Consider the following 10456-nt stretch of genomic DNA (forward strand, 5'->3'; position numbering starts at 1 on the left):
GAAGCTGCATGGGCAGCTGTACCTGTACACGCCATGCAAACTCTATTTGACTCAATCCCCAACCGTATCAAAGTCGTTATTACGGCCAGTGGCGGTTGTTCTGGGTACTGAGCTCTCAGGATCTATGCACCTAAATTGCGTGAAAATGTAATCACATGTCAGTTCTAGTATAATATGTTTGTCCTCTGGATACCCGTTTATCATCTGCATTTCTTGTTGGTGTAGCAGTTTTAATGTCCAGTGGTGTACTCTTTCGCGCCCTTAACTTCCAAAATGTGCACACTTTAAGAGATTCTAGATCTGGTTTAGTAGGTAGTCGTACATTGAAACATATCTTAGTATGTTAAACTCTAATCCTTATTTAACATAAAAACTAAACTGCGTCCGAACAGGCCTTGGAAGGTCCAAGGGTACCGACCGGCCGCCGTGTCATCCTGAGCGCACAGGCGTCACTGGATGCGGATACAGAGGGGCATGTAGTCAGCTCACCGCTCTCCCGGCCGTATGTCAGTTCACGAGACCGGAGCCGCTACTTCTCAGTCGAGTAGCTCCTCAGTTTGCCTCACAAGGGCTGAGTGCACCCCGCTTGCCAACAGCGCTCGGCAGACCGGATGGTCACCCATCCGAGTGCTAGCCCAGCCCGACAGCGCTTAACTTCGGTGATCTGACGGGAACCGGCGTTACCACTGCGGCAAGGCCGCTGGCCACGTTTAACATATAGGGTGATAATTATTGAACTATGTAAAAAACGTAAATTAGTTGCAAACTATGGCGTGCACACACTTTATTCAACATGTAAAGGTGACTACAGATATTTGGATTTTGGTTATGATATGTTCCATATGCCTGCCTTCATTGGCAATGATGTTGCGCAGACGACCCACTGAAGTGTCGGAACATCAATGCTGTCGACGACCTCCTAAATGGCTCTTTTCAGTTCAGCAGTGGTTTTGGGGTTATTACTGTACACCTTGTCTTTAATATAGCCCCACAAAAAAGAGTCGCGCATGTTTAGATCTGGAGAATATGGCAGCCAATCTGTGCCAGTGGCTTCTGGGTACTTCGGAGCCAGAATGTTGTTCCCAAAGTGCTCCTCCGAAACATGAAACGCTCTCCTGTTTTGATGAGGTTGAGCTCCATCTTGGATGAACCATATTGCATAATGGGGATGAAATCATCTCCGAAAACCTTCACGTACGTTTGGTAGTGACCGTACCATCCAGGAATATCACACCAATTATTATGTGGCTGGACATTGCACACCATAAAGTCAGCCGTTGAGGGTGGAAAGGCTTCTCAATCATGGAATGCGGATTCTCAATCACCCAGATGCACCAGTTTTGCTCATTGATGAAACCCATATTTTTGGATTTCCAGGAGGCTTTCTACACCGTTCCTCACAAGAGTCTTCTAACCAAGCTGCGTATCTGTGGTTCAAATGGTTCAAATGGCTCTGAGCACTATGGGACTTAACATCTGAGGTCATCAGTCCCCTAGAACTTAGAACTACTTAAACCTAACTAACCTAAGGACACCACACACATCCATGCCCGAGGCAGGATTCGTACCTGCGACCGCAGTGGTCGCGCGGTTCCAGACTTAAGCGCCTAGAACCGCTCGGCCACACAGTCTGGCTGCGTATCTGTGGAATACCAACTCAGTTGAGCAATTGGATTCGTGATTTCCTGTCAGAAATGCCACAGTTCGTAGTAATAGATGGAAAGTCATCGAGTAAAACAGAAGTAATATCTGGTGTTCCCCAAGGAAGTGTTACAGGCCCTCTATTGATCATGATCTACGTGAGTGACATAGGAGACAATCTGAGTAGGCCTCTTAGATTGTTTGCAGATGTTGCTGTGATTTACCGTCTTGTAAAGTCGCCAGATGAGCAAAATTGTGAAATGATTTAGATATGATATCTGTATGGTGCGAAAAGTGACAATTCACCCTGAATAAAGGAAAATGCGAAGTTATTTACATAAGTACTAAAAGGAATCAGCTAAATTTCGATTACGCGTAAGTCACACAAATCTGAGAGCTGTAAATTCAACTAAATACTGAGGGATTACAGTTACAAATAACCTAAATTGGAGCAATCACATAGGTAATATTGTGGGTAGAACAAACCAAAGACTGCGATTCATTGGCAGAACACTTAGAAGGTGCAACAGTCTAGTAAAGAGACTGCTTACACCACGCTTGTCCGCTCTATTCTGGAGTATTGCTGTGCGGTGTGGGATCCGCATCAGGTGGGACTGACGGATGACATCGAAAAAGTACAAAGAAGGGCAGCTCGTTTTGTGTTACCGCGAAATAGGGGAGATAGTGTCACAGACATGATACGTACACTCGGGTGGCAATCATTGAAACAAAGGCGTTTTTCGTTGCGACAGGATCTTCTCATGAAATATCTGATTGCAAAAACATTCTGTTGGCACCCACCTACATAAGGAGAAATGATCATCACGATAAAATAAGAGAAATCAGGGCTCGCGCAGAAAAATTTAAGTGCTCGTTTTTCCCCCGCGCCGTTCGAGAGTGGAACGGTAGAGAGACAGCTTGAAGGTGGTTCATTGAACCCTCTGCCAGGCACTTTATTGTGAACAGCAGAGTAATTACGTAGTTGTAGACATCTATATGAAAGTGTGCTTCATCGCTAAACCAAACCCTCCATTGCATAGTGATTCCCATCAAGCCCTGCAGCCAACCCTAATGCAAACTATTCAGAAGTTATGACTATTTTACTTCGTATAGTTCTCTAATTGTCACCTGTAAGCCGCAAAAATGATGCACAGAACTGCAAATCTATCTCGCCACCCTCACCCTCATTCGGTCTGCTGTCTGGTTTGATGCAACTCTCCACTCTAGTCTATCCTGTGCAAGCCTCTTCATCTCCACATAACTATTGCGACCTACATCGACTTCAATCTGTTTAGTGAATTCGAACCTCGGTCTCATTCTCTACAATTTTTATCCACCACACTACCCTCCATTGGAAAAGCTGAACTGACTATCCCTCGATGTCTCAGGTTGTGTCCCAACAACTTTTAGTGAAGTAGTGTCTTTATGTTCTTCTCGCCCCAATACTCTACCTCATCATTGTGCATAATAAACATTTCCACATTAGTCAGTGTTCAGCACCTGTTCAGACTTGAAACTAGTTGTTTATTCACACGTAACGTATGTTGAGGTGACAAATCTCATGGGACAGCTGTGAATATTGTGGTGGACCTCCTTTTGTCCAACCTCGTGCAGTGACCCGACGTGGCATGGACTCGACAAGTTGTAGATAGCTCCTGCGGAAATATTGAGCCACACTAACTGTGTAAGTGCTGCGGAAGCAGGATTTTGTCCATGAACTGAACTCTGCATCATGTCCCATAAATATTCAATGGGATTCATGTTGGGCGATCTGGGTGCCCAAATCATTTGCTCAAATTGTCCAAAATGTTCTCCAATCCAGTTGCTAACAATTGTGGCCCAATCACATGGCATATTAGCATCCACAAAAATTACACTTTTGTTTGGGAACCTGAAGTCCATAAATAGCTCCAAATGGTCTCCAAGTAGCTGAACATAACCATTTCCAGTCAATGATCAGTTTAATTGTACCAGAGGACCCCTTCCATTCCATGTGAATGCAGCCCCCATGTGATTACAAAGCTGCCACCAGCTTGTGCAGTACCGTGTTGACAATTTGGGTCTGTGGCTTCACGGAGTCTGCACCACTCTCGAACACTACCTTCAGAATGAGATTTTCACTCTGCAGCAGAGTGTGCGCTGATATGAAACTTCCTGGCAGATTAAAACTGTGTGTCGGAGTGAGACGCGAACTCGGGACCTTTGCCTTTCGCGGGCAAGTGCTCTACCAACTGAGCTACCCAAGCACGACTCACGCCCCGTCCTCACAGCTTTACTTCTGCCGGTACATCGTCTCCTACCTTCCAAACTTAACAGAAGCTCTCCTGCGAACCTAGCAGTACTAGCACTCCTGAAAGAAAGGATATTGCGGAGACATGGCTTAGCCACAGCCTGGGGGATGTTTCCAGAATGAGATTTTCACTCTGCAGCGGAGGTTCTCAGGAGAGCTTCTGTAAAGTTTGGAAGGTAGGAGACGAGGTACTGGCAGAAGTAAAGCTGTGGGTACCGGGCGTGAGTCGTGCTTGGGTAGCTCAGTTGGTGGAGCACTTGCTTGCGAAAGGCAAAGGTCCCGAGTTCGACTCTCGGTCTGGCACACAGTTTTAATCTGCCAGGAAGTTTCATTACCTTCAGATCTTTCCAATTGAACTTGGGACTCACCTGACCAGTTGTCTAGAGTCCAACTGACATATTCACGAGTCCAGGAGTGGCACTGCAGGTCATGATGTGCTATCAGCAAAGGCACTTGTGTCAGTTGTCTGCTGACATAACCCATTAATGCCAGAGTTCACTGCACTGTCCTAACGTATAACTTTGTCGTACATCCCACATTCATTACCGTGGTTATTGCACATAGTGTTGCTTGTCTGTTAGCACTGAAATGGCCATCAGCCAGTGCGTTGCCCGTGGTGAGGAGTAATGCCTGAAACTTTTGTATTCTCAGCAAAGTCTCGACGCTGTGGATCTTGGAACGTTGAATTCCCTGAAGTTTTCAGAAATGGAATGTCCCATGCAGCCGGGCGAGGTGGCCGAGCGGTTTTAGGCACTACAGTCATATCATGGGTAGCCCCTTCGTGGACTGCATTCTCCTCTTCTTCTCCCTCCGCACTTCCTTCGAGATCTTAGTTTCTCCTGTCGTCTCCACTGGTGACACTCTAATCTTTTTCTGTATTCTTCTCTCTCATCGATCTCCGGCATATTGGTCAGTGTATATTTGTTCCTGCAATTTTCCTTTCCTTCGTCCTTGATCGCCAATTCCAACCAGTCCTTCCGAAGTTCGACAACCCGCTTGGTTCCTGTCTTTCCCCTTGTCCTCTCTGTTGTTTCACACACTCTCTTCGTCATTCTGTCCATACTCATCCTAACTACATGTCCAACAAACCTTGCCAAAACAGTATTCAGACATTCATCTCAAATAACAATTTTATATTTGATTTTACATGATTAATATTGTGCTTCAGCACTCACCCACATGTATTGAGTAACTTACACTGGATAAAGATTCATAGAAAACTTGCATACATTAAATTTAAAATGTATACAGAATTTGTCAGTTTATTTTAAGTAAAGAAAGAACTAGTTCATACGTATGTACTTTTGCCGGACTTTATTAACTTATATATAGCAAACTCCTGTTTATCCAGGTAAACGTGGACATGATACTCCACTGGAAAACACAGATAATGTAAAATACACATGTTTTCGCCAGAAATTGTAATTGTTTGTTTTTATAAAACATGGCTATGTGTCACATTTGACAGACCATTCTGTTACTCGTGTGTTACATGTTGGCAACCAACAAATTACTCATAAGGCAGTATTTTGTATCACTTTCCTCCATTTCACATTTTTCATTTCTTTTATCCACTTTTCTCCTGCCTAAAGCTCTCATTTTCTGGTGTCAAAAACAATGATGTAGTCAAATTTTGTCACACATACTCTAATGGCAGATCAGCCCAACATAATTTTGAGCAAAAACTTCGTATCGTCGAAAAAGTTAAGTCTTCTGAAATGCATATCGAAATGCAAAATTATCAAGGAAAAAAAAAAAGAATAAACCTTAGAATGAAAACAATGGATGTGTATTGAAACTTCCTGGCAGATTAAAACTGTGTGCCAGACTGAGACTGGAACTGTGGACCTTTGCCTTTCGCGGGCAAGTGCTCTACCCCATCTGAGCTACCCAAGAACGACTCACTGTGAGGATGGGGCACCACGGCCGCAAAAGGCAAAGGTTCCGAGTTCGAGTCTCGGTCCGGCGCACAGTTTTAATCTGCCAGGAAGTTTCGTATAAGTCCATACTCCGCTGCCGAGTGAAATTCTCACAATGGATGTGTATTGTGTGCTTCACTAAGCACTGTATTAGGTACTGTAGTGTATCTTATTCGTCACTCAGTTTTGTCTCGCTTTGCCTGCAGGTGGTGGACACTGCCCGCGACGCGGTCTGCTACTCGCTGGACAACGGCAGCACCAAGTTCTACGACCTGCTGCAGCTCGTCGAGTTCTACCAGCTCAATGCCGGCCGCCTGCCCACGCGCCTCACCCACTACGTCGTGCAGGGCCCCGCCGAACACAACTCCGTCACCTACTGAGGGCGGCACTCCCGAGACGACACCCGACCATCCCGTCGAGGATCTGACGCTGCCGGAGGAACCTCCCGGCGTCCCGGACCCCGACGCGGCCAGTGTCTACGCGGAGTTGCATTGCCGGCCGCGTACTCTTGCCGGCCCGTCGGTGCACACGTTTGATCTGTGCCTCGGTGGTAATACCCTGTAGCGTTTCGAGAACTGGTCCGTGGTCACACTGTGTAAGCCAGAAAAGACTAGAGAATCGTGGTGCACTGGGATAGCTTCCAGCGTGTACTGGAATAGCTTCCAGAAACTTCTGTCACCGTAGGATTCTTCTGTTTACCACTATGGAGGGGTAAAACCCTCTCACTATTTGTTGCACATATTATAGCATCGTATGCACACTTACACAACACTAGGGGGGTCGCATTCTACCCTGCCCGAGTTTCGAAATGATGCGTCTTGTAAATTCTATTGGTGCATTTATTTCTTTATCCACCCGTGAACATTGTGCACGGTATTAATGTAATTTGTAAAGAGTACGGGATGCCGTCATTATATATGTAAACACGTATGTACAAAGGACATCTGCATAATAAGGAATCTGTTGACGACATATTAATGTAATTGAGTTTCGTGCAACATGTGTCATTACTGTGAAATATAAATGCATAGCACTGTGCATTGTTGGAGAATACATACAAAAATACTGAGCAGACTTGACAAAGTTGGAGCTTTTTTATTATTATTTCTTAATTTTTTTGCTGAGTCCTCAGTCTTGCTCTTGGCTATATATGACCCACTACAGCTTTAGCCTCGGTGTCAATCTCTTAGCACTTGAACACTTAGCACCTCAGTTATTTGCTGGATGTTTACTGGTCTCTGTGTTCCTCAACAGGTGTTGCCCTCTATGGCTCCCCAGTACCACAGAAGTTACTCCCTGATATCCTAGCACACACCCTATCATCCTTAGGATTTGTATGTGAATCAGAGTTCCTCATAATTTATCGGTCCACCTAATTTTCAGCACCTCCAATTCTCTGTTTCCTATTCTCCCACAGTTGAGATTCTTCTGCACCCAGACAAGTTTCAGTAGAGAAATCCTATTTTAAAACTAACGGACATTCTCTGGTGTGTGGTTGGCCGACTTCTCGTCTTTTTCGGATCTGTAAACGAGTGGCTACCAAATTGAGATGCTCTCAGTTCACCCTATGTCAGCTTCATGTGTAATTTAAAAATGTGAAGTTCCAAATTAATATCACTGCTTGTAATTTTCTCTCACGATGTCACCCACTTCGTTTGTCGTAAAATGTTTCTGTCCGTGTCTTATCATCTTGCCTCAATGTCTAAGCCTGACTTCCGTAAGACAGAACATGTCGTTTAGAGGTAATTTTATGCATTATAGCATTACAATACAACCTGTTATTAATTCTATCTGTACCGAACACACTTGCCGACACAGTTTTGAGATTTGACTCCTGAAATGGACATTGTTACCTTGCCAGAACTGTGTTTTGTAAACTTTGGAGGGATGAGGTCATTTTGTAGAAGAGGCCGGTATGCAAAGCACACGCTACAGATTGTGTACGCTACGTGGGACTTCTGTACATCTGGCATCGATGATAAATCTTGAGGTAGCCTGATGGATTTTAAAAGCGTTTAACAGCTGTCTAAAATTTTTATGAAGCATTACGCATGTTACTGCAGCTAATTGTCATCTGCAGCGTTTTGTCTGTCAGACATTTGTATGTGTACATAATATTTACAGTGCCTCCCTGTAGCACAAACTATTTATTAATGAAAATCCTTTGAAGTAATAAAATATATCTACACTATCATCGGTATCAACATCCTCACCATCATTGAATGACTACTGTACAATATAGTATATATAAATAAATAAGCAAGCAATCAGTTGCCACAAACCTTTTGACCCCTTACCTTCATCTGCAGAAATATTTCTAAATGCTTTATGTATTGAGTAATGCTCGTGCGTGTGTGCGAGCATGTGTGTGTGTTGCATTGTAATTTATTTTTCTATTTATCAGAGTAACATACGATCAGTGAATGCACTCAGTAAATAATGTTTAGGTGCTGAATCTACAAATAAAACTATGTATGCCAGTCTTGCGTGATTGTGTCTGATAACAGTGTTGTGTATATAGTTGTAATAACCAAGATGATTTAAAGCTCTGTAAGTGACTAAACGTTTTAGTTCATGATTTTAATTTATTACAAATTGCAGTGAGAGAAGTAAGTGAAGTAGTTGTATAAACAGAGTAATAACTAAATTGTGATTTGTGTGTAATGTATAACAGAGTATCATATATCATTCGCAGGAAAATGTAGAGAAAATTTATTTGCAATGTAATGTTATATATGTTTGTGAATCATCAGTATTTATTATATAGAAACATTAGCCTTTAGAGAAGCAAGTTGTGAAATAAGTATTTATCATGACAATACATATCTCGTCAGTTACTGCTAATACTGTTGTTTCGAAAATGACTTTTTGTGAATTTTGCATCGGCAACCCTGACGAATGAGATGAATGTAATAGCAGTGGAAGTGAATTGTAGTAAGTGTCTTAAAATACTTTGACATTGGAACTGAGGCTATCGAGTTGCTACTGAACAGTTACAACTCGGCAAGTAATAACAACATTATTATTTCTTATGTATTAATGTGTATTTAGGAAGACTTTTGAACTAGATCTGTGGAGTGAGAGAGATACAAAGTTTAGTTGTAGTAACTGTAAAAATTAAAGAGTAATATATTTTTGTACATTTGTGGTAAAACTTTATATTTGCCAAAGTATATAGAAGTGCAGGAAGTTTTCCTTGGCCATGGCAATCGTCTAGTTTTTGGTTTTATTAAAGTGTTTGTATTGTATGAGTAGTGCGAAGTGGTGTGGCAGATGTGAGAACTTCCTGGCAGAACCAGTGTCCTTTTTTGTTATTGATTTTGTGTGTGTTAATCCTCGTGCTGTATAAAAGGGTTGTACATTGCATTGTATTCTGCACATCTCTATAACAGAATGATTGAGCTATCAGTATATCTCTGTACGTTGAAAATGAATGATACTTTTTGATTTGAGATCAGGAGACGTTCATTCTGCAGCAAGCAATAAGTGTTGTCCACTGTGGATATTGACAGCAATAACTTGGACAATCATATCTTCATTTCCAGTGTTATAACTGCGGACGTGGCTATCGTATTTCGTCGTGACACTTAATACTAACTGAATCCAGATACACTGTACACGATACGTCAGTGCAGTTGTCAGGCATTACCACGTGGAGACGAGATGCAAATGTTAATTTGTGATAACTATGACATTCTTAATGTGGTGGCTAGTGTTCTTTCCTGACACAATCACATTCATATTTGTGCCACTAAAGGCTTTCTTGAAGAATTACTCTTACAAATGTTTCTCTTGTGAAACGTTGGATATCATTGTGTAATTCCTGAAATATTTTGCCGATGCAATTGACCGACATCTTCAGGTGCGACAAATGCACTGTTGAGCTATGGCTGAAGCCTCCTATTTACTCGAGTCTAAAATGGGAAAACGTTTTGGCCACAGAATTTGACACATTTCTGTGCAAGCTACTTCGATGCTCAGTGTAAAATAATCGTGCGTGGACTTGACGAGAGGTACCTTTTTCACCCGAGTGTCGGGACTAGATTGTACTTTGAAACATTTATTTAAGCAAAAGTAAGTTCTTTACAGTGGACAGAATAAAAAGCAATACAGATCCGTTACTCAGAAGGGAACAAATTGGCAGGTACCTACTGGGGCAAATTTGTCATCTTTTGCCCCACTTGTGGAGAAAGTCACAACCCTTTTTATGTTCTTTTTTTTTGTTATTGCCTGTAATATATCACTGTTGTGTATGGTGCACTTTCTTTCCTTGCAAGAAGTTCTGTCGTAGTGTAGGTAACCCTTACATGATAAAGATATTGCCTGCTGATACTTCGTTAGTGTTGTCCTTTATTAATGTTTAGTACTGTTTCTATTGCTGTTTACTGTTGTTATAGCCGTGTCTCTATCAGTATTAATATGTATACAAGAACAGGGTTCGTATTTATGCTTCACTTCGTTTCGCAAATCTGTGAACTATAGAGTTTTTATGTAACCACATTTACATTGCTTAGGAGTAAATGTTTGTTTTTGCACATTTGATCACTAGGATGTATTAACTTAATACTGTAATATGTACAAACAAGCTTGTTCACTTCTTTTCTAT

The 10456-nt window shown here is 42.3% G+C and overlaps 1 protein-coding gene and 1 pseudogene across 1 annotated transcript in view; one reads left to right on the plus strand and one right to left on the minus strand.

Moving 5' to 3' along the window:
- The window catches only part of LOC126426517 (uncharacterized), a 433256-nt gene extending 422800 nt beyond the window's left edge, over positions 1-10456 (plus strand). The window contains exon 11 of the mRNA XM_050088422.1: positions 6057-10456. Within this exon, the coding sequence (XP_049944379.1) occupies positions 6057-6230 (174 nt within the window). The 3' untranslated portion in view covers positions 6231-10456. The remainder of the gene's footprint in view (positions 1-6056) is intronic.
- On the minus strand, positions 588-705 carry LOC126427461 (5S ribosomal RNA; annotated as a pseudogene).

Source organism: Schistocerca serialis, chromosome 11 (genome assembly GCF_023864345.2).
Source record: "Schistocerca serialis cubense isolate TAMUIC-IGC-003099 chromosome 11, iqSchSeri2.2, whole genome shotgun sequence".
In the NCBI taxonomy this organism is placed as follows: domain Eukaryota; kingdom Metazoa; phylum Arthropoda; class Insecta; order Orthoptera; family Acrididae; genus Schistocerca; species Schistocerca serialis.